General features: G+C 40.0%; 1 protein-coding gene across 1 annotated transcript; it reads right to left on the bottom strand.

Moving 5' to 3' along the window:
* Positions 1–733: 733 nt before the first annotated feature.
* Positions 734–23,083, bottom strand: EIF3J (eukaryotic translation initiation factor 3 subunit J). The gene is made up of 8 exons (XM_058541471.1): positions 22,755–23,083; positions 22,565–22,668; positions 12,550–12,604; positions 11,958–12,049; positions 6,154–6,268; positions 4,066–4,227; positions 2,174–2,247; positions 734–1,814 (listed from the first exon to the last, which is right to left on the bottom strand). The coding sequence occupies exons 1-8, from the start codon at positions 22,786–22,788 to the stop codon at positions 1,683–1,685; spliced, it is 768 nt and encodes a 255-aa protein (XP_058397454.1). The 5' UTR covers positions 22,789–23,083; the 3' UTR covers positions 734–1,682.
* Between the last annotated feature and the right edge of the window lie 1,087 nt (positions 23,084–24,170).

Below are 24,170 nucleotides of genomic sequence, written 5' to 3'. Positions count from 1 at the left end.
CAGATTCCAGTTTCAAAGGAATTTAATTTTATTTACACAGTTAAGGAACAGATGATACATTTCCATTTGTTAAAAACTGATCTCTATAATAAAATAGATTTAAATTCAGTGTTATGTCGTTATTACTGCTAAGGAAATCTTAGCCCTTCTCTGCCTTAAAATAGTCTTTATTTTGCTGTAATTATTGCTGTGTAGTCACTGCTTACTGGTAATTCCTCAAATCAGTTAGATGGTCCTGTCTTCCACTTAGTGGTCTACAGGGCCTTGATTGAGGCTCTTATTTCCTATAAAAGAGAAGTTAAAAACATTTTTTTGTTCTGTCCCTACTTTTGATTTTGTGACAGTTCCAAAAATGACTCCAACCACAAATCTGGTTAAATTGCTTAAAAGAAAAATATATAATAAAGATGATCACCCAATCTATGCTTACAGCTATAACCTGAGTTATAAGCTCAATTACTCCAAATAAATAGTTGTTGTTCTAGGTACTTAATTAGGCCTTAGTATCTAAACAACCAAATAATTTCCCTAAATAAATAATAAGAAGGCAGCCCTACACCTTTGTTGCTCTAGGGTGACACTATTAAGGGCCTGGCAAATCATTTTTGTTTTAAAGCTATAACTACTAGTCAAGCATTTATTAAGCTTTATAAGTATATAGAGAACTCTAGTCCCAAGAGCTGTGTTCTATACTTTCCCAAAATATCTCTTGGGAGGTAACACAAAATTTAAGTCCTCACAATAGTGATTTTATTAAATTAGTTGCTTTATAAAACATTGCAGATGTTATAATTGTTAACATAACAATTTACCAAACTGTGTTTAACTGGTGCAGTTTGCTGAGCATGTTTTATAAAGGAAAGGAAATGCCAAAACCCTGTTAAAGTTATTCCATTGCAGCCTAGGAGAACAAAGGAGATCTGTTTCTCAGATACTTAAATCAGGCAAATAAAACAGGTAAAGAGTTTCCCTCCCCCAGCTGAAGCACTCATCAGTAGAACAGTCTGATAAATATAACTAGACAGTCTATGCATTCAAGAGAGAGATCCCACAGCTTGTAATGCAATAATGGAGAGGTTTACCTTCTTCAGCTTCAAAGTTGGAGGGTTTTGGTCATTTAATTTTTAAGTATCAAACTAGTGCTTTTCAGCCGCTGTATCTTCACTCTGAGATAAGCAGTCTTCTTCACAATGTATTTTTAATATCCTCACGCTCAATTTTAAGACAAAGCAATTTTAATACTAGGTGCACACCACATGCCCTTGCTGCAAACTGCTTTTCTTGACAAGTTATGAAGTAGTTCAAGGAGGTGTGGTTAAGGCTGTATTACTGAATGGTGCTGGTAAATACTACACAATTTTTTGTCATGTTGCAACTTTTGTTTCCAATTTAGTGACTGCTGCTATGGAATCAGATAGCAACAATGACAACATTATTAGGTTTGTTTTTTTAAACTATGATTTAGTAGCAACCGAGGTTCCCAATTTTAACCCCTTGGCAGCAAGATCCAAGTTCCCTCATTCGCACGTTAGCACCTAAGTTGTCAAGGGGTTAAATTACCAGCACAAAAGATACTGCACTTCTGATTGTAGCATTTGGCAGAAACTGAAAGGAAAGGAAGTTGTGCTACATGTTGAAGGGATTGTGGGCAACAGAAAGAAGACACCAGGAGAGAGAAAATGTCACATGAAGTCTTCGTAGTCTTGTACATATCCTGCATCATAACCACCATAATCCGCCAGATCGTCTTTCATGGTGGCCTTTAATCCCCCTCCAGGAACCACACCTTTCTTCTTCTTTTTGGCTTTGCTTTGCTAAAGAGAGGAGAGAGTTAATTCATGAGACATGTCTACTATGGGCATCTTGTCTCGTAATAGCAACCCTCATAGAGACCTAAAGCCTCTGGTCCCAAAAACACTGTAGTTCTCTGAGGGAGATCCCAGACCTAACCCAGGGAAATTTCTGTTAATTCAAAAAAGATGACTGTGAACATGTCTGTAAACAAAAGGATGGTAATGGCACTCACACTCCTGTTCTACTCCAATTTAAATGGTATTGGTGAATTGCTTGATTTGTAAGTTTATTAAGTCAGGCTCCTACTACACTTGAAGATATTATGCCCACACTCCCATCCTAATGTAATAGACATTTCCCCACACAGCTTGCTCCTTACCTTTTCTTGCTTCTGTTTTTCACTGCAAAGCACAGTCAGTGAGTTGGTAATCTTTTTCAAGTCATCAATTTCCACTAAAAAAGAAGAAAAGGCATACCACTAATTTTTAAGCATTTTGAGGAATATGTAAAAGCAAAAGATACATTCTTCCACAAGTGTTATGAGAAATCCAATTTGTCCATCATTAACTTCAGTAACTTTAAGAAGGCTATGAATTTTTCCTGCTTAACATAACATGGTAAAGAATCATTCAGTGTATGGCTAGGCTTACAAATCAGAACTATTTAAATTAAAATGGCAAACTCAGCAACAAAAATTTATCTTTATAATGACCAGTAATCATGAAGACACCATTGATCAACCAAAGAGAAACTGGAAGTGTCATTATAGCTCACAGTGCTCCCTACCCATTCTTCCTTACCCAGTCTAAACACACGGATGATAACCATGCCCTTCCATAACATACCCTTGATGCTCAGTGAAGAGCACCTGAATGAACATGAAACAATTCTGAAACCTACAGATGACAACTCCCCACCCCTTGGGGTCTCCATTTTCTAGCACAGGAACTAAAATAGTAAATATTGCAAATCTCAAGTGTCCTACCAGGCGACAAGCCTGTTTAGTGGACAATACATCCTTCCATCTTTTAAAAATATAAAGCCAGAAACAGATACCAGTTTTTAGCTACCAAAAAACTGTTCAGTTTTGGTTAGAGAGCACTTTCAAAAATAGGAAAAATAGTACAGTCATATGTCACTTAATGACAGAGATACATTCTGAGAAACGCATCATTAGACAATTTCATCATTGTGTGAACATCACAGAGTGTAGATACACAATCCTAGCTAGTATAGCCTACTACACACCTAGGCTATATGGTACTAATCTTATGGGACCACCGTTGTATATGCGGTCCGTTGTTGACTGAAACATCATTATGTGGCATATGACCATATGTGCAGAATAAAATACCAACAATAGGTATATATTACTGGTCAAATTCAGAACCCCCAGCTTAATAATAATTTCTCAAAGAAAACTCAATTTAAAATTAATTGTGTAGAATTCCTTTTTCTCAATCTTAAAAACAGCAAATACTAGCAAAACCAGTCCCTTCTACATTAGAGCTACACCACCCCTGGCTGTCACTCCCACACACCCTGCCCCTGAAATGTATGACTCCTCTCAGGGCCTGGCACCACACCCATGGACCCAAAGAATGGGTGCCAGCTCTGTTGAGCAACTTGAACCTGGTCACAGGCTTTCTCATTTAAAATGAACAGATACTCGCTGTAGTCTCACTCAGCTCTAAAATCCTGTATGCCCAGAGATCATTTTCCCCAAAAGACACTTGGTAGCCCCTTTCAAGATACAATTAGATAAAAGAATAAGCCAGTGTTTTATTAGCTGCTGTGCCAAAACCCAGATGTCTCTTTGGGAAGCCACTGTAAAAACATCAAGAAGGTTGGGGCCGGTCCCGTGGCTTAGTGGTTGAGGGCGCACGCTCCGCTGCTGGCGGCCCGGGTTCGGATCCCAGGCCCGCACCGATTCTCCAGCCATGCTGGGGCCACGTCCCACATGCGGCAACTAGAGGGATGCGCAGCTATGACATACAGCTATCTACTGGGGCTTTGGGGTGGGAAAAATAAATAAATAAAATCTTTAAAAACAAACAAAAAAACATCAAGAAGGCAACCTCAAAAAACAAAAACAAAAAACTACTCAAACTCGTATATTTGCAGAACAACATTCCCAAGGTAACTGCTAAAAAGCAAATCCTAAGTCTATATCATAGCACCCAGAAAAATGTCAACCTCCATCTTTCTGAGTATGATGTGCCCCTAATAACTAAAATCCACCCACAGGGGCTAGAGATTAGAATTACTTACATGAAATACACACATCTCGAACTAAGGTTTCCAAAAAACTGGCATAATATAGTGACTTTTCATATTGTGTAATTTTATCTTTTAGTAACTTTCCAAACTCTGTGAAGTCATCTCTTGAAGATGGGTTCATAGCATCTATTCCATAAACTGTATTATTAACACCTGTAGAAGAAAGGAAGCACTGAAAGTTTATAAACCAATTAGCTATCTGGATAACCCTGTTATTTCACTCTAAAGCAGATGTTCTTAACTGGGTCCCCTGGAATCCTTGGACAGAATTCAGGGGGTCTGTGAATTTGGATGAGAAATAAAAATAACAGCTTTATTTTTATTAACCTCTAATTTAGCATTTCCTTTCATTTTGATTACAGACAACAAATCACAATGGTATTAGCAAACCTTGATTATTAACAACAGAGATCAGGTACTTCATATCACTTTACAGTTGTTACAGATATCTTGAAATATTGTTCAGTCATCATTACTTTCAAATTGCATTACTTATTAAACGTGCCACTAGATCTTATTTAATGCAGTAAGAAGCACATAATTACTGTATCACAGAGTATTTTAATATTTTGATATCTATTTCAATATAACAGATTTCCTGTGTAAGTAAAATCCTGTTTTTTATTTTATGCATTTAAAAACATTATATTAAGGGGCCCAGAGGCTTCACCAGACTGCCAAAGGAGTCCCTGGCATAAAAGGGATGCTCTTAAAGCGTTTGTCCTAGAACAGCCCACAGGTAAAGTAGGGAGAGAAGGAAAAAAAGTAAAGAAAACAAAGATGGTTCCTGTGAAAGTATCCAGCTAACTACCCCAGAAGCTAGGCAGGGGTAAACCATGTGTTAAATTCCAATAGAAAAATTAATCTGGCCAAAAAGGATTCCAGGCTAAGAGACAATATCACTAATTCAGTATTTTAGTATAAGCAACACAACATTAAAATCCTATTAACCAAACGATTACTGTATGAATGCATGTTTTTGCCTTTTAATCTGTAACTAGTGTCCCATATTAGGATTTATGGGTACTGCATAAACCCTTCTCTTTAATAAACACACAGCAGCTTTTACCATCCTATGAAGACACAGGATAATGGCTGAGTGCCCTCTGTAATGAGATGAGTGCAGCTAAGACATGCCAAGCACACACCAGTACATAGGAGCATCCACAGCAACTCTTGAGATTGCTAGAGACACACTGAGAGAGAAGGTTACACTTCCCATGGAAAGGAGAATGATCACTACAGTCAGCGTGCTTGATCCGTTTTAAAGAAGAGGAAGTGTGTGGGGGGGGGAAGATCAAGATAACTAGATCATTCTTGGCTCTAGGTTTTAATCTCAAAGTTATATAACTGTTTCAACATGGTCTTCTACTCTGAAAAGTACTCAATAGGTAATGACAACAACAAACTTGGTTAATTGAAGTGAGAGGTCTTAACTATTTCTCTGGCCATGTTTCTTACTCTACCCTCTGTGCCATGTAGACACTCTGAACTTCTCTCTTTACAGGATCCTGAACATATCTGTTATCTCATGCACTAACCACAGTGCAGGGATCGCACACAAAAATGGAAGCCCTCTACAGACAGGGCATGGTGAGGGCCAAGAAGAGTTGCAGAAAGAAATGACTCTGAGCACAAGAAGGCACAGCAGAAGCTGAAGGCCCCACCAGGACCAGCATGCTACTGTCTAAGTCTTATCCAGACTTAAGACAACAGGACAATCTTACAGTCAGTTCAGTATTTAAATCTCAAAGCTACAGACCTCACATTTCATCCAGCTGATAAATACATTTAAAGCAACATTATACCTTACTTGGGTCCAATGATTTTTTATCTTAATAATCTTATATTTGATACTCAAAACATAATTATTCAAAAATCTGAACATGTATCTCACTCTACCTTAAGTAATGAAATCTCAAATATAAACAGATTAAAAAATGCTTCCCTAATATCTAAATTAGTCAATATCATGTTTCTTCAAAAAAGGAGGCATTTTCTGAACATCCATAATTAGTAAGACTTCCACAGTATTCACTTGGAACTTCAATATTGTACTGCAGTCACAGCCCCACTTACCAAAAGTTTCTTTTGCTAATTCGAGATCTGACTCTTCCTGTAATTTCTTTAGCCGAAGTTTATCTGCTAATTGTTCTTCTGGTGTTAACACTTTAGGTTCTTCAGGTTCTTCTAACTAAAATGAGACAGAAATGAAGTTTTAAAAGGGCTGGGATTATGATGGACTCAGTACACTTCTGTATTGTATGATTTTTTTTTTTTTTTTTTTTTTTTTTTTTTTTTGTGAGGAGATCAGCCCTGAGCTAACATCCGCCAATCCTCCTCTTTTTTTGCTGAGGAAGACGGCCCTGGGCTAACATCGGTGGCCATCTTCCTCCACTTTATATGGGACGCCGCCACAGCATGGCTTACCAAGCAGTACTTCGGTGCGCGCCCGGGATCCGAACCAGCGAACCCCGGGCCGCCGCAGCGGAGCGCGCGCACTTAACCGCTTGCGCCACCGGGCCGGCCCCTGTATTGTATGATTTTTTTATAAGCATATATAAATAATAGCAAATGCTTATAAAGTGTTTACTGTATTTCAGGCATTCTTCTAAACACTTTAGATATTCTTATCCTAATTTTACAGGAAAAAACCTAATTTTACAGGAAAAAAACATAAGACACAGAGAGGTTAAGCAACCTGCCCATGGTAAGAGAAGGTTAACACAGCTGGTAATGTGACAGAGCTGAGATTTGAATCCAGGAAGACTGGGTTTATTTCTATGGCCTTCTTTAAAAATAAGGAATTGAGATTGGAGACAAGGTGAAAATGGCACTCTCATATACTGCTGCTGACTATATATTGAAATCACCTTTCTAAGGCAACTTGGTAATATGTACCAAGTCATAATATATTTTTATATGCTTTAATATAATATTTTTTAATTTTATTTATTTTTTTCCCCCAAAGCCACAGTAGATAGTTGTATGTCACAGCTGCACATCCTTCCAGTTGCTGCATACGGGACGTGGCCACAGCATGGCCGGAGAAGCGGCACATTGGCGCACACCAGGGACCCGAACCCGGGCCGCCAGCAGCAGAGCGGGCACACTCAACCGCCAAGCCACGGGGGGCGGCCCCTATACGCTTTAATAAAATAATTCCACTTCTAGGCATTTATCTTAAGAAACCAAAGAGGCACACAAATATTTAACCACAAGGATGTCCAATGGAACATTATTTATTATTTCAAATAAATTTAGAGACAACCTAAATGTTCAACAACAGAATGGTTAAATAAAGCATGGCACATCCATATGAAAATACTCTGTAGACATTAAAAAACATGTTTTTTTCCAAAGACTCAGAAAAACATTTTCCCTGTATTTATCTTTTTATCTTATTAGATTGTACTATTATAAAAGTAACAATTATTATTGTAACAAATTTAAAAACAGACAATAGGAGCTCTGATTATTTCCCAATCCCAGTCCTCTGAGATGACAGTTAATAGTTTAGTGTATATCATTTCTACATACTGTGATATAATTTTCTATAACAAAGAGGTATTACTTTTACTATGAGGGAAAATCTTCAATAATATTTACTGAAGTGGGAAAAAGGGGAAGGGAATTTGTGCCATTCATGGTTATCCATGCCTGTGCAGTTTGAAGATTCTGATTCAGCAGTCCAATTCTGAGATAGATCACATTTTATTTCTCATGGAGAAGATGAAATGAGAAAGATCATTATGCCAAGTTAGGAAATCTCAGAACACTTTCTAGAAAGAAAAAGGGAAATATCTTCACTTAACTGTCTTAGTAGACTGGACATCATTAAGTATTTCCTGCATAAAAGCTGAATATATCTTAACTCAATACTTGGCCTAAGATAAACTGAGTACACTCAAACTAAAGTTTCTTTATGTTGAAGACTAATATCAAGATACAACAAAATAAGTATAATTCTAACTTCAATGACTAAGAAAGATCTAATCAATACAATTTCTTAGACTCAGTTATAAGATTCCACTGCTTGTTCTGATCACAGAAATACACATGCAGATATTTTTAGATATATAAATTATTAAAAAGCATCTAAAATGTTCCTGACTGGGGGAAACGGGCACTCTCACTATTGGCAAACTGGTGCAACCCCATAGAGAAGACAATTGGGGAACATTTATCAAGACTACAAATGTGATTTGCCCTTTGACCTGACAAACTCACATTTGGGAATTTACCCTACAAATACAGCTACACCCATTAGAAATGACATACATATATGATTATTCATGGAAGCATCGTTTATCAAGTAAAGGACTGGGAAAAATCTAACTGTCCACAACAAAAGACTGGTGAAATAAATTATGGTACATCTAGGCAATGGAATATCATATAGCTACACACACACACACACACAAAAAAAAAAAGAATGAGGAAGAATAAACCAGAAACTAATGAAAATGGTTTCTTATAGGGGGTGATAGGGAACAGAGTGGAGAGGATAGGAATGGATGATTGAGAGTTAGTTCTGAGTATACCATTTTTGTACAGTTTTGAGTTCTAAACATATTTCATATTTAAAAAATAAAGTTAAATAAAAAAGAAAAACCTTAAAATTTAAAACAAACTGAAACAAATGACTCTAAAATGTATATCAAACTAGACATAATGACCAGAGAAAATAATTCAAATGATTTTAGGACCCAGGACATAATTATACATGATTAGTAGGATATATTCTAAGCCCAAAAAGAACTGCAAGGAAATCCTAAACTTCATTCAGTAGCTTTGCATTGTTAGTAATATTAGTATTGTAGAAAAGAAAAAGAAAACAACTATGTTAACATTATCAGAAACCAGGATTTTCAGAATAAGAGAAAATATCAGTATGAACTAGTGATTACACACACACACACATACACACTCATTCACACATGTTTATTTATTTCCTACCTTCATCCATGAAAAGGGGTCTAGAAAACAAGGCCATCCCAATAATACTAAGTACTACTAGCACCTAGATTTGGCCTCTAAATATCATTTCCCACTAGAAGGAACCTTAGAGAAGTAACTAATTCCAGGCCTAAGGAAAAGAGTTTACCAGGTGAGCCTGGCACTTCTTACTGTGCCAGAAAATAATGAAGCTGTCAAAGACTAATGGGGTTCTGGTAAAGGATGAAAACAGGAACAACTTAAAGGGACTCCTACTGGCCAAAGTTGGGACAATTTGAGCATCAATAAAATAATCCCTGTATCTGAGTAAAACAGAATGAATTTATAAAAACTTAAGTCCATAAATTTACCCAAAAAGAAGAAATAAAACCCATAAAATCCCTCATTTTTCACCACTTCAAGTCATTAGACCCCCTTCCTTACTCTGAAAATTGATAATTAAAAGAAAAGAATTAAGTTTTTACTCTGTCTTTCCAGTACAAACCATATCCACAGTAACCAAATAGAAAAATAAGAAGAAAAAAAGCCAGCCAATAAAAAATGGAAGAGAAGTCATAGAGTAAGGAAAATCACTGGGCCGGCCCCGTGGCGTGGCGGTTAAGTGAGTGCGCTCTGCTGCTGGCGGCCCGGGGTTCGGATCCCGGGCGCGCACCAGCACACCGCTTGTCAGGCCATGCCGTGGCGGTGTCCCACATGAAGTGGAGGAAGATGGGCACGGATGTTAGCCCAGGGCCAGTCTTCCTCAGCAAAAAGAGGAGGATTGGCATGGATGTTAGCTCAGGGCTGATCTTCCTCACAAAAAAAAAAAGAAAAATCACCATTTTGCAATCCCTAATGAAGTAATTAGTCGATGACGCATGATATTAAAACTACTGGGTGAGAACTGGATGTAAACTGGATTACTTCCAAGAAGAAACAGTAATTTTATAATAGAATTTATAACATAGAATTTTATAATCAGGCTGTCACCACTGTAACCCAGTGATCAATTTTAGCATTGCTAATAATAGGACAGACATTATATGACTCCTGATGTGATGTAATATGAAGCACACAGCATTACCTCTAAAGTATTCCAATCAAAAATGTTTACTCTGAATCCAATCAAACTTTTAGACTTAACTGCCAAGTTACACGAAATTGCAACTATAAGGAAGCAATCAATCTAAAAGGTGGGACGTTCTAGAAGACAACGGGCCCATTCTCTTCAATAAGTCAATGTCATTTTAAAGAGAGAGAAAGACAGACACTCTAGGAGACTTAGGATACATAACCAACCAAATGCAATGCAAGGTCCTTGTCTGAACAAACCATATGCAAGAGACATTTTGGGACAATTAGAAAAATGCCTATAAACTGAATATTAGATGACATTAAAAATTATCGTTCATTATATTAGGTATGTAATCATGTGAGAAATATCCTTGCTTTTTCAGAAAGGCATACTGAAGTATTTAAAGGTAAAACGCATAATGTTTGTTATTTACTTGATTATACTTTAGCAAAAAAAGAATAGATGAAGCAAATACAGCAAAATATTAACAACTATTAAATTTAGGTGATGTGTATGATCATTCATTATGCTATTTTCTCTACTTTTATGTTTGAAATTTTTCTTAATCAAGAGTCAAGTCTCAAAAAATCAAGGATAGAACTACCATATGATCCAGCTATTCCACTGCTGGGTATTTATCCAAAGAACTTGAAAACACCAATTTGTAAAGGTACATGCACCCCTGTGTTCGTTGCAGTGTTATTCACAATAGCCAAGACTTGGAAGCAACCTAAGTGCCCATCAAGGGACGAATGGATAAAGAAGCTGTGGTATATATACACAATGGAATACTACTCAGCCATAAGAAACGATGAAATCCAGCCATTTGTGACAACATGGATGGACATTGAGGGTATAATGCAAAGTGAAATAAGTCAGAGGGAGAAGGTCAAATGCCGTATGATTTCCCTCATTAAGTAGTCGATAATAACAACAATAAACAAACACATAGGGACAGAGATTGGATTGGTGGTTACCAGAGGGGAAGGGGGGAGGGAGGAGGGTGAAAGGGATAATTCAGTACATGTGTGTGATGATGGGTTGTAATCAGTATTTTGGTGGTGAACATGATGTAATCTATGCAGAAATAGAAGTATAATGATGTACATCTGAAATTTTTACAATGTTATAAACCAATGTTACTGCAATAAACAAAAAATTAAAAAAAAAAAAAGTCAAGAAAAAACAAGAAAGTTCTCTATGATCTGATATGGAAAGATCTCCACAATATATGAATATAATAAGGTGAGAACTATAAAAAAAGGTAGGAATAAGAATATATAATTGTATCCAAATACATAAAGACACCTTGGAGATGTAAGAAACCAGTATTTACTTAGAAGACAAAGGGAGAGAAACAGGATAAATGAGTGAAAGGTTGGGAGTGCTTCTTAATATTGTTTTGATTTTTGAATCATGTAAATGTGTTTTCTATTCAAAAAACAAATAAATTAATACAATATTCCTGATCTTGCTCCAAATAATCAAGAACAAAAACACTTAAATAAAACACTTACATGGCAGAGAAACAATTTTTTTATTTCACTCAATATGAACACTGCAAATTAAAGACTGATCATAACTAGAAAGAACTGCATGCACTGGCAAAAATCACTAACTGTGGTCACTACAAAATCATCACTGTTCCTGAATGTTTGTGAAAACTTAAAAGGCATTCTAATACATAAAGCTTCTAGGTTCAGTTTTTGCAAAAACCACAAATTCAGTTTTGGGATTCACTTATCTGATGATGTCCATTTATAGTCTTTACAAAGCCCTTCAAATAGCTAGGTAATATTTGCTGCCTATTAAGACACTGCACCACTACTGATGTGAGAATTCTGTATTTTAGAAAATGAACAGTACCTACCCTCTTTTTAATTTCTTCTTGCCTTTTCTTCTGTTGCCGTTCTTTCTCTTTTATCTTCTCTGCTATTTTTTTCTTTTCTGAAATTTTTACTTCTGAAAGTAAACAAATGTTTTAATCACAGTTATCTTGAATATTTTCCAGTTTATGGATGAGGCAGACATGATACTTGTATACTTCATGAGACCAAACCTCTCCCAGCTCCAATTTCATACGGTGATTTCCTGGCAAATGAGAATGAGAAAGTTCTGGGATTCTTCCTTTCTCCTTTCCAACCTGACCCCTAAAACCCAAACATCTCCCTTGATACTTCCCCCTAGTCCTTTAGGCAAGACTTAGATCATTCAACTATGATGCCACACCCTATACGCTCTCCTAACAATAGCACTTAAACAGAAAAACGGCAGATATCTAACCTGATTACATTTTGAGGGGAGAAAAGAGATGCAGAGAGAATAAAGCGGGAATGGAAGGATGTTTGGTTTCTAAATACTAAAATTTTCAATTTTGTGAGCATTCTGTCATTTGTCTTACCATAAGTCCCAGATACTCACCAAGATATAAAACCAAAAATGGAGGAACCCCAGTGGCTCACCTGGTTTTACTTCTGCTTCCTCTTTTTTTTCGTCATCATCATCATCCCAGTTATCCTAAAGAAAAGGATCTCCATTAATAATTCTTGCATGTTTACTTTTCCATGTGAACTTTATTATCAATCTGTCTAACTCCATAGAAACAAACCTGTTGATATTTTTGTGGTATTGCATTAAATTTATAAATCAATGTTGGGAGAATGGACATCTTTATAACCTTGAGCCGCCCTAGCCAAGAAAAAGGGCTACCTTTCCACGTGTTCAAGTCTACTTCCGAGTTTCCCTCTTAGAGGTTTTGCGCATTTCTCTTTAGGTTTATTCCTAAGTATTTCATCTTCTCTGTTGCTATTGTAAACTGAGGTTTTTTCCTTTTATGGCCTCTAACTGGTTATTATTTGTATATAGAAAAGCTATTGTTTTCGTACATCAAATTTTATATCTTGCGCTGGTGGTCTAGTGGTTAAGATCCGGCGCTCTAACCACTGCAGCCCACGTTCATTTCCCTGTCAGGGAACCACACCACCCATCTGTCGGTTGTCATACTGTGGAGGCTGTGTGTTGCTGCGATGCTGAAAACTACGCTACCGGTATTTCACAGGGTCACCCATGTTGGACAGGTTTCAGCGGAGCTTCCAAACTAAGACAGACCAGGAAGGACCTGGCCACCCACTTCCGAAAAAACTGGCCATGAAAACCCTATGAACAGCAGCAGAGAATTGTCTGATACAGTGCCAGATGATGAAAGGTTGGCACAAAAAAGACAGGACAGGGTTCCACTCTGCTATACACAGGGTTGCTAAGAGTTGGAATCAACTTGACAGCACTAACACACCTTAATGAATTCCTTTATCATTCTAATTAGTTCTATCATTGATTCCCTAGGGTTTTCCAGGTATACTACCATATCATCTGCAAACGAGATAACTTTACTTCTTTACCAATTCTTACACCTCCACCATTGATTTCTTTTTTCTAATTACACCACTGGCTAAACCTCCAGTACAATGTGAAGAGTGGCAGAAGTAACAAGCATCATTGCCTTGTTCTTCACTTAATGGAAATGCCTCTAGTGTTTCCCCATGAAGTGCTATGCACCCCACCACATTTATGCAGTAACATTTATCAATCTTTTTTTTTGTTGCCTCTGGATTTTTGAGTCAGTAAGATAGTCTTTTCTTACAGCAATGAATTTTCTTCTACAACATGTATGTTTTCATTGTTTTTTCATTTAGATCGCTGATCCATTTGGAGTTTTTTCTTTTGTATGGTGTAAAGCATGAATCTAATTTTAACTTTTTCCAAATGGTTACCCAGCTGTTACAGCATCATTTATTAAAAAGTCCACCTTTGCCCCATGATTTACCATATACTAAATTTTCATAGACTTTTGGTCTATTTCTGCTGTCTATCCTATCCCACTGATCTATTGTCTCTTCATGCACTAGTACCATACTGCTTTAATTACAGAGGCTTTATAGGATGTTTTTCTGTAGGCTAGGGCTAGTTCCACCATGTAGGTCTTGAGGGTTTTTTAGTGTTTTCCTGGCCATTCTTTGCATGTTCGTTTTTCCATATGAACTTTTATATCAACTTGTCTAGGGGCGGGCCCAGTGGCGCAAGCGGTTAAGTGCACACGCTCTGCTGCAGCGGCCCGGGGTTCGCCGGTTCAGATCCCGGGCACGCACTGATGCACCGCTTGTCAAGCCATGCTGTGGCGGCGTCCCATATAAAGTGGAGGAAGATGGGCACGGATGTTAGCCCAGGGCCAGTCTTCCTCAAGCAAAAAGAAGAGGATTGGCAGATGTTAGCTCAGGGCTGATCTTCCTCAAAAAAAAACCCCAAAACTTCTCTAATTCTATAAAAAACCTTCTCCATTAACAACTAAAACACAAGACAACCAAGCCAAAAACAATAGCCTCTCTTAAAGTAATTCACAGTTGTTTTAAATAAAAAATTGAGAACTTCATATTTCTGACTTTCCCAAATGTAAAAGCATGTAACATTCTAGCCAATGGTTCATTTATTTCAAGCAATATTCCATACAACATAACCTTGATTAACAAATTATATATTTAAGCCCAGTATTTAAGAATAGTCAAGAAACAAATTATCAAACAATTTTCTAAAGGCTCTACAGAATTTAGAAGGTTTAAGTTTAATAGAGATAGACACAGCCCTGTATTTAAGTGGAGCTTTAATCTACAGGTAGCCTGGCCATTGTCTTAGCAACTACCAGGCACACTATGACACACCCTTTGAAGCTGAGCCACAGGATGGCAGATGCAAAGCAGGAAGCCCTGACACTACTGGAAGATGCAGGGGCTGACATAATTATGACACGAAGCTTCTGGTTTTATAACGAGACAGATCATAAATCTGAATCGCTTTAGGTATATAAACTAACCAAGCCTTGATTCTTAACAAAAATCTGTAAGTCCACCAAAGAAATCAAAAGTCCTGATTAAGGCTGTCATGGGGTATGCAAGCAGAGAGGGAAGAATTTTATATAAAAGTAAAAATATTTTTATAATCACCTTATCTTGGCAATTTAATCCACAGTTCACAGTTAACAGATTGAAAGCAAACCAGCTAGTCATTGTTTGGACATCTAAGACTCTAGAGTTAGAAATTAGAGAACAAATGTCTGTATTACTTCACTGGTTTGCTTAAGTGCCTGTACAAAGGGAATCAGAGAGCTAAAAATAAAAGTTAACTACCAGGAGTTTTTTGTTGTTTTAATCTTCACACAACATAGGAAAGCTGGGTCTGTGAGTGATATGCTGCTTACATGGTGCTTCAGATAGGATGACCATTTGCTTACTTCCAGGTGGTGCATATTTATAACTCTCTACTAATAACAGTAATGATAATAACAACAATGGATAGCATTTATTGAATGCTTACTTTGCACCAGGTACTATGCAAAGGGGTTTCCATGTAGTAACACAGTTAACCCTCACAAAGGTCCTGTAAGTAAGGTGGTTTTATCTCCATTTTAAAGATAAGGACACTAAGGCCTAGAGATAGCTATCCCACAATCTCAGTGAAAAATAACAAAGGAACCTGTTCTGAACAGACCAAAATTCCTTTATTTATTTATTTATTTATTTATTTATTTTGTGAGCAAGATCAGCCCTGTACTAACATCTGCCAATCCTCCTCTTTTTCTGCTGAGGAAGACTGGCCTTGGGCTAACATCTGTGCCCATCTTCCTCCACTTTATATGGGATGCTGCCACAGCACGGCTTTCCAAGCGGTGCATCGGTGCACGCCCAGGATCCGCACCAGTGAACCCTGGGCCCCCCAAGCAGAGCGCACGCACTTAACTGCTTGCGCCACCGGGCCAGCCCCCAAAGTTCCTTTAAAATGTCATAGTTCTGACACACCGCTTCTCCGGCCATGCTGAGGCCGCATCCCACATACAGCAACTGGAAGGATGTGCAGCTATGACATACAACTATCTACTGGGGCTTTGGGGGGAAATAAATAAATAAAACTGTCATAGTAAACATGACTTTCTTACTTGAGTCCTGAAGTATAAAATAAGTATCTGGGAACTAGGTCCCTCCCCACCAAAATTCATTCTTTCGATTAGTTCTGGAATGAACTCCCCTGGAATCGCAGGGAATCTCATCAAAGAGAAGAGTTATGGCACATACTAAGAAGATATGCCCAGCTACAACCACATCAGTTACCCATCTCTAATTGCCTGTGATGGTTTTCTACTAATTTTAAGAAAATAGTCTAGCCGTCTCTGGTACTAGGAGACCAAGAAGGGAGAGGTATGGCTGAAGATGAGCAGTTCCATCCCAATAACTCCAACATAGAGAAATAGACACAACAGAGGAACATTTGTATTCAATGCTGATGTTCCTCAGTTCCCTTTCCCAGTAAAATATCACCCCCACTCCTCCCATATCACTGCTCCCTCAGTATCTCATTTACACCAACTCTATGGTCCCACCTCTATCCCTGTCCATGGTTTCCCCATCAAAGCATAAACCTTATCCCAGACAGTCAAGTTAAACTGTCCCATCAGTGCAGACATAACGAGGCTATCTAGAATTCCACCACAGAATGGATTTCAGTAGCAAAAGCAGTGGTTCCCATCAAGTCCTAGGAACAGCCATGACATCTAGCTCCTCAGTTCATAAAAGGACCATGAAAATCAAGCCTTGCCTGTCACCGTTACGCCACAGTGCTTGAAACAAGTCTGCCCTGAAGTTACTACCATACTAGGGACAAGTCCCTAAAGAAGGGAGCGTATGATGTCAGCAAAAAGAGACTGGTCACACTTTCAAATAAATGTAATCCCAAAAGCAGAAGACCAGGGTTGCTTTCCCCAACAGGGTTGCTTTCCCCAACAACTTAAAGAGTTTTTGTTTCCTTAGTTATAAAATTTGCAGATGCTCAAAAAGTAAATGTAAGGTAGAATATCTAAATCTGCCCAATTTTCTGCAAACACTAGGCCTTTATAAATGCTGACAATAAATTCAGATAAAAGGCACAAAGGGTTCCTAGAGAAACACCTAAAATAGGAAGTAAGTCTATAATTTAGTAAGCCCTAAATGGTTATTTGGTTCAAGAGACTATCAATATCCAATTAAAATCCTTACCTAATTATTTTTGGTAGCCAATAAATCCTCCAACTATAATATCCATTTATCTCCAAAAGAATCACCCAGGCTGCTCTCCTAAAATGGCTAGCTTCCTTAGAACAGAGGCTGTTTATAAACTACTTGCTTATCTATATACTTTTGTTCTATAGATACATACCCAACATAATTTGAGCCACTTCTCTGAAAGAGAAGGCTGCTTGTCAAGTTTAAAACCTGCTTCTCAATTAACATGACTAAGAACCGAAAACAAAATAGAAAAATTTTAAATGCTTCTTTCTTTTTATTTCTAATAATGTGGCCAATAGTTGGCTGGTGTGTCATTTTTATAATGTACAACTGCAGAATGTCACGTGCAATGAGAACACATTTAGGGCTGAAAATGCTTTCCAACTTAAGCAAGATATATTTATAGATCGTCAAATAGAAGTAGCTTCAAAAGAGCAGTAAAATTCTTCTGCACCACAGCAATAGCCTATTAACTAACATATACTCCTTCCTCTTTTTTCTTTAAGTAGTTTGGTTTAGATAAAGCATAACCTCTGGTAGGAAAAGAGCCTTTTACTGGTGTTCTGTAAGCTGTACCGATCTGCTCTGAGAAGCCTGAGAACTCTTAAGGAACTCCTGGCAAGGCTAGACTACCCAGCAAAGTTCAGTTTTTAATGTTCTTCCATCATCTCAGAACTATGCTGGTCTCTGGAAGCCAAGGTACCTGCTTCAATAAATTCTACTTCATTTAATTCAATTATTTAAGTTTTTAACATCCTACTAAGTATAAGTATGGCTTAGCACTCAGTTGAATTCCATCTCAATGCCTACCTGTCTCATATACAGGACTGTTATCAATCAATTCTACTTTAAATTCCTGGCTAAACAAGATCAAGAGCAAGGCACTACACACTTAACAAGTAGCTTATTTATTTTCAGTGGTCCAGCATGACAAACACATTAGGTAAATATTGTTCAATAACAAACATGCTTCCTAACTAAAAACTGAGTTTATAAAAATTGTCAGGGTACTGAAATGATATAATTGGGATTTTCTTCAAAATAATCTGGTTGAGGGAGGAAAGCAGAAGTGGGGATATAGAAGAAATAAGATTGGTCATGGGTTTATTAAACTTTTCTTGGGGTCCTGCCCCGTGGCTTAGCAGTTAAGTGCGCATGCTCCGCTACTGGCGGCCTGGGTTCGGATTCCAGGCGCACACCAACGCACCGCTTCTCCCGCCATGCTGAGGCTGCGTCCCACATACAGCAACTAGAAGGATATGCAGCTATGACATACAACTATCTACTGGGGCTTTGGGGAAAAAAAGGAGGAGGACTGGCAATAGATGTTAGCTCAGAGCTGGTCTTCCTCAGCAAAAAGAGGAGGATTGGCATGGATGTTAGCTCAGGGCTGATCTTCCTCACACACACAAAAAAAACCTTTTCTTTCTACTTCTGTGTATGTTTGGAATTTTTCATAGAAGTTACACACACACTTCAAGATATCCATTTCCTGGCAAAATGCCCACTTTCTGAGTATTTCCCAGTAATCTCCCATTTGTCTGAAATACAGATCTCCCCTTCATAAGTGCTGTTTCCAAAGCTTGAAAAATGTCTTTACTTTGGTAGATTTAAGCTATTAACCAGGATAGGATTCTAACAGATGGATGAATGGGTTAAGATGAGGCAGGCAGTTTTCAAGTAAGTCAGTTATCTAAGATCTTTTAAAGACATTTTATAATAACGTTATAGAAGCAAATGCCTGAGATGCTTGAACACAACCAGGAGAACTTTTAAACTCAAAACAACTCTACACCCTTTGAATAAATATAGCTTCTAATCTGTTCTACTGAAATGCTGGGAGACTAGTAAAACGGAGTGAAAATTGTATTGTCCCTGCTTGCAGTGGTAGGTACTCACTGCCTTCTTAGTCAACACAGCCTACACATCATTCCAGCAATGGAGAAGGAGTCCAGTGATATAAGCCAAGCAAACAATTCCTTCCACAGCCTCTGCATAACATCAGGATAGTAACCAAGGTAAAATAAAGCCAGGTCAACAGGAAAGTATGCTCGCTCCCTAGTTCTCACCTTTTTAACTGGGAAGAAGCACAGGGTTTCCCCTCCATGAACATTAACAATTCTACAGTTTCACCTAAATCCACTTCTGCCACTGCCAGACAGCTATTTGAAAGTCGAGGGGAGCAAAATGCTATAATGTCTACTAAAAGATACTAAACTACTGGAGTAAATTACTGTAACAAAGACCTCAGTTTTCCTTTCATTTCTCAGGACATTACAAATGACATTAAATCTATATTCTTAAAGGTTAAACACTAGATGCTGACATAAACTGAAGAACTTACTCTATTTCTACATACCTTACTTTTGAAGACTTTTTAAAAATTCACATATATTTAAGGACTATGATTATTTGATCTTATGGAAACAAAGCCTTGTTTGCATCTCCTTACAAAAGCATTAAGTACTAAAACATTAGAATTCAGAAGTTTGGTATTATTCACTACCATCCAAGTTGACAAAATTGGTAACCTCTGAGCAAGCAAAAACTTGAAAACCATGGTCTTTCCAATCAAAACACAAAATTCACAGTAAATAACCACTGTGGAGAGAACTTACCCCTTCTCAGCTTAGGAAATCACAAAATGTGGCACAAAATACACCCCAGACACTAGATCTAAACAGCCTAAGCATATTTTCCATTAGCTAGAAAAATTAAAACTATATCTTGAAGTGAGAGAGAATTAACACTTACTGAGTGCCTACCAAGTGCCAGGCAACTCTGCTTAATGCTTGACTTGGTATCTCACTTAAAATGCAAAATAATCCCCTGAGGTACTCCTATAATGACAATTTACAGATTGAGAAACTAAAAAAGAAAGATTAAAAAACTTATTTATGACCACAAATATAGAAAATGTCAAGGCAACAATATAAACCCAGGTCTGCCTGATTCCCAAGTCCAGGAATCAAACTACTCCATAGCTACCGTATCTTGGGAATCTTGGAGAAACTCAAAAGAAAGAAACCAACATTTCAACTTGGAAATAAAACAGACAGTTCAGCTTTCTTCTCCAAGATCGACGTCAAAGTTTATGTAAAAGAAATAAGCCGGGGCCGGCCCGGTGGCATAGCAGTTAAGTGTGCGCACTCTGCTTCGACAGCCCGGCCCAGGGTTTGCAGGTTCGGATCCCGGGCACGCACCAACGCACCGCTTGTCAAGCCATGCTGAGGCAGCATCCCATATAAAGTCGAAGATGAGCACAGATGTTAGCCCAGGGCCAGTCTTCCTCAGCAAAAAAAGAGGACGATTGGCATTGGATGTTAGCTCAGGGCTGATCTTCCTCACCAAAAAACAAAAAAAGAAAGAAGCTATTAGTGGGGCTGGCCCCGTGGCTTAGCTGTGTGCGCGCTCCAGGTTTGGATCCCTGGCGCGAACCGATGCACCGCTTGTCAGGCCATGCTGAGGCGGCGTCCTACATACAGCAACTAGAAGGATGTGCAACTATGACATACAGCTATCTACTGGGGCTTTGGGGAGAAAAAGGGGAAAAAAGGAGGACTGGCAACAGATGTTAACTCAGGGCTGGTCTTCCTCAGCAAAAAGAGGAGGATTGGCATGGATGTTAGCTCAGGGCTGATGTTCCTCACAAAAAAAAAAAGAAGAAAAGAAATAAGCTATTTGTATAAAAGAAACTCGGCACTGAAAGGGTGACTGGACAAGATGATCTTTATGGTCCCTTAAAACTTGTAAATCTCCAAAATTAGTTCCAAGTGGTCAGAATTATATTTATCAGGATTGACACCATTTAGATTCAATAACCTCAGGCAGGCTACTTCATGATCAGTCTAGACTGATCCATTCAAACTTCATTTTCTGGTACTTCTTTCCTGATTTCTCTAATCTTTTCTTCTCATTTGCCAACTTGTTCCCAATTTTCATAACAGATGTCTTAAATGCTACATCCAGTATGCACAGAAAAAGTGAATGGACAAATCTGAACTAAAGGCTCAAAACAGAAAATTCACTACAATGTGGGAAGGTGACATATCTTGTAATGAGTCTGACAACACAATCCATTCCCATGTCTACACAACAAGTAAATAAAGCATCTAAGTATCCTCACAATAGTACTACTCATTTATTAACCCCAAAGGGTGCAAAGCTCACTTCATTCCTGTACCTGGCTGTTTGATAAACTGGACATCCACGTCATCAGACTCAAGACAAAACAGTAAAATCCAAACAAAGGTAGTATTAAGTTCATAGTGATTAGCATAAATTTTTTCAACCCAAGCAGAAGGAACTGTAGGGTTCTCAGTATGTGCTGAAGGGTGGAAGTTAGGAGATTAAAACATTCACCAAATGAATCAAAACCACAAAAAAAACATTTCCAATCCATACAAAACTTTATCTACACAAATACAGTATAAGACTTGGAGAACTTTGTCAATAAGAGTCTTAACATTCTGGGCTTGAGACTTCTGTAGCTACTTCAAAGGGAAAAAAAAAAAACAAGGAATGCAGTAGTCACGATGTCATCTGAAGCCATATGCGGAGGCCCCCCAAGAGTTTTCAAAACACAAACGAGGAAGGTATCTGGTTCACACCTACAAGCAATAGGAAAAAATAAACACTGCCCTGCCTCGTCCACTCCAACCACTAAATCTTCAATATTTCTTTGGACGTCACTCGTGTTTAGACGAATAACTCACTCTGTCAACTCCCCATTTTTCAGGTTTCTGACCATTAACTGTGGGCTATCTCAGGACTCAGTTTATCCTTTTACCACAGGGTCGGGGAAGGAAGGCTAAAACTTATTTCACTTTATTGTTTTTATTTGTCTTTTATGAAAAATAGATTGAAATTAAACAATATTTCACTCATCTAACTGCTTGAACAAATTCTACAAATGGGCCTTCGGAGACATAAATTAGTTACTGGCCCTGGGGAGACCTGAGCTCGAAGAGGCAGGTGGGTTGCAAGACTTTCCATATGGGACGAGCCATGCGGCTCAATCCCCAACTTCCCAGTCTCACCCCGGGGAGCGGCTCCGGGCCGCGAAGTCTGCACGTGGACCGGCCCAGACGCTGCTGTCATCTCCTGTCGCCAGTTGGGGGGTGGAATCCAGGCCGGAGCGCGGACCCTCAAACAAGGGCTGGGGCCCGGCCGCCGCCCTCGCCAAGGAAGTCCGAGGCAACGCTGCCCGTCTCCGGTCCGTACGGCCGGCGAGCGGAGGGGAAGGGGGCACCGCCAGGCCCTACGATCGCGCCTGGAGGCCCGGGCGGCGCCCCTGGGCCCAGAGTCCATCAGCCCGCCCGTCGGCAGGCAACCCCGCCCGCGACGGCGCCAGTCCGCTCCCGCGCTGCCCGGAGCCCCGGCCCGCACCCACCTTGACGTCCTCGTCCTCGTCCTCGCCTTCCCAGCGGTCCCCGCCGGCGGTGCCGCCGCCCCCCACTTTCCGCACCGGGTCTTCCACGGAGAACGTGTCTGCGTCTACGGAAGAGAGCGAGCCGCGTTAGTCCCTGTCTCGGCATGGTGCCAGCGCCGGCCCGGGCCCTGCCCCCGGAACTTTTGCTCACCCCAGGAGTCGGAGTCCCCCGCCGCAGCCGCCATCTCGAGCCGGGCGTGAGCGTGTGTGAGGAGTGAGCGAGAAGAGTTAGCGCGGCGGAGGTGAGTCACTGGATTTGCTCTCGTTGGCTGGCGCGGGGCAGGCTGGGACCGTGGCTGACTACGCCGGGACCCAGGCCCCGCCCCCTCTGGTGGCGGCGGGGACGCGCGCGCAGGCGGGAAGGGGGCGTGGAATGCGGTCAGTGGGGCGTGGGTAGCGCGGGCTGGCGAGGCGAGCGTCCGGTACCCCACGACGCGGAACAGTCCTGGTGGATAGTGGGGCGGGGAGAGATGAAGAGGCCGGAGACCGCCACCCTAGCCTGGGCCCCGGGGAGGAAACGTGAGTGCGGGGAACTTAGCAGGGCGGTACCTTGCCTGGCGCTTGGCCCTCGCCTGTTCTCGCCATCCTTCCCCTACCAAGCCCAGCCCCGCCCCGACTGGTCGGGTGCGCCCTCCCTCTGGTCACTTTGATCGCCGCCTGTGGCTGCTTGTGGAGACCCCCAGCCTCTTCACGCCGCGCTGAGAAGCGGACTCTGAACGCCACGGCCGCCTCTGGGGGCGGTGGACGGGCCTCGCTGACCCCCCGAGGGCCCGCTCGCGCGCTGGGGGAGGAGGGATCCCTCGGGAAGCCGGTGTGCGCGGGGCGCCCGGGAAGGAGCGAGTGGAGAGAGCCGCGTTCCTGGCACTCTTCCCAGCCAGGGTGCTTGGAGTCAGCTCCTGGCACGTTTGCGTCGAGTTAGTCACGAAGGGATCGAAGAGAGCCCCAGTGCTCGAGGATTTTCCTGTCCTGTGAGCCTCATGAGGCCAGTACATGATTCATTATTTCGTAGAATAATTTTGAAACTCAGTCTGCGCTAGGCATAAACTCTAGCCTTGTCTTCAAGGAGCGCATAATCAAGTAACATAGATAGACGTGTAAACAAGTTTCGACACAGTGTGATGGCTGCAACAAAAAGAAACATTGTGAGGTTAATGTAAAAAGGTAACAATAACGGCGGGGGGAGCGGGGATGCATGAAAGTCTTCTTGAGGTAAGCGCTGCGGAAATTGGAGTTTGAAAGACCAAGTGAAGTTTGCTCAAGTGCACTTCCAATAGAAAGAACGCATATGGTCCCTCACCTGACTGAGTGAGACAATCGCAGATAAGCTGAGCAGGTAAACTGATCATAATAAAGGGCTTAAGATAGGCTAAGCTGCACTCTGCCTTTTGGGCCACTGGTCTTTGCTGCAGAGGGTTTAAGAGGAGAGCAGTTTCACATGTTTTATTGTCGAATACATACTTGGTACAACATTCAAGTTATAAAAAGCTGTATACAGTGTTCAGCTATTCTATTCTTTCTAGTGGCAACCATTGTTCCCCATTTCTTGTGTATCTTTTCAGAGAGTCTA

The sequence above is a fragment of the Diceros bicornis genome, chromosome 5 (genome assembly GCF_020826845.1).
Source record: "Diceros bicornis minor isolate mBicDic1 chromosome 5, mDicBic1.mat.cur, whole genome shotgun sequence".
Taxonomy (NCBI): domain Eukaryota; kingdom Metazoa; phylum Chordata; class Mammalia; order Perissodactyla; family Rhinocerotidae; genus Diceros; species Diceros bicornis.
Note: the sequence above shows the minus strand (reverse complement) of the source record. Positions and strands in the feature narration are given on the sequence as shown.

Excerpts from the sequence above, each read along its gene's own strand:
- EIF3J (XM_058541471.1), bottom strand. The coding sequence starts at position 22,788 with ATGGCGGCTGCGGCGGGGGACTCCGACTCCTGGG. Across the intron at positions 12,050-12,549 it reads GGAAGCAGAAGTAAAACCAG|AAGTAAAAATTTCAGAAAAG; the intron begins GTGAGCCACTGG and ends GTTTACTTTCAG. Across the intron at positions 1,815-2,173 it reads AAAAACAGAAGCAAGAAAAG|CAAAGCAAAGCCAAAAAGAA; the intron begins GTAAGGAGCAAG and ends TCCTCTCTTTAG.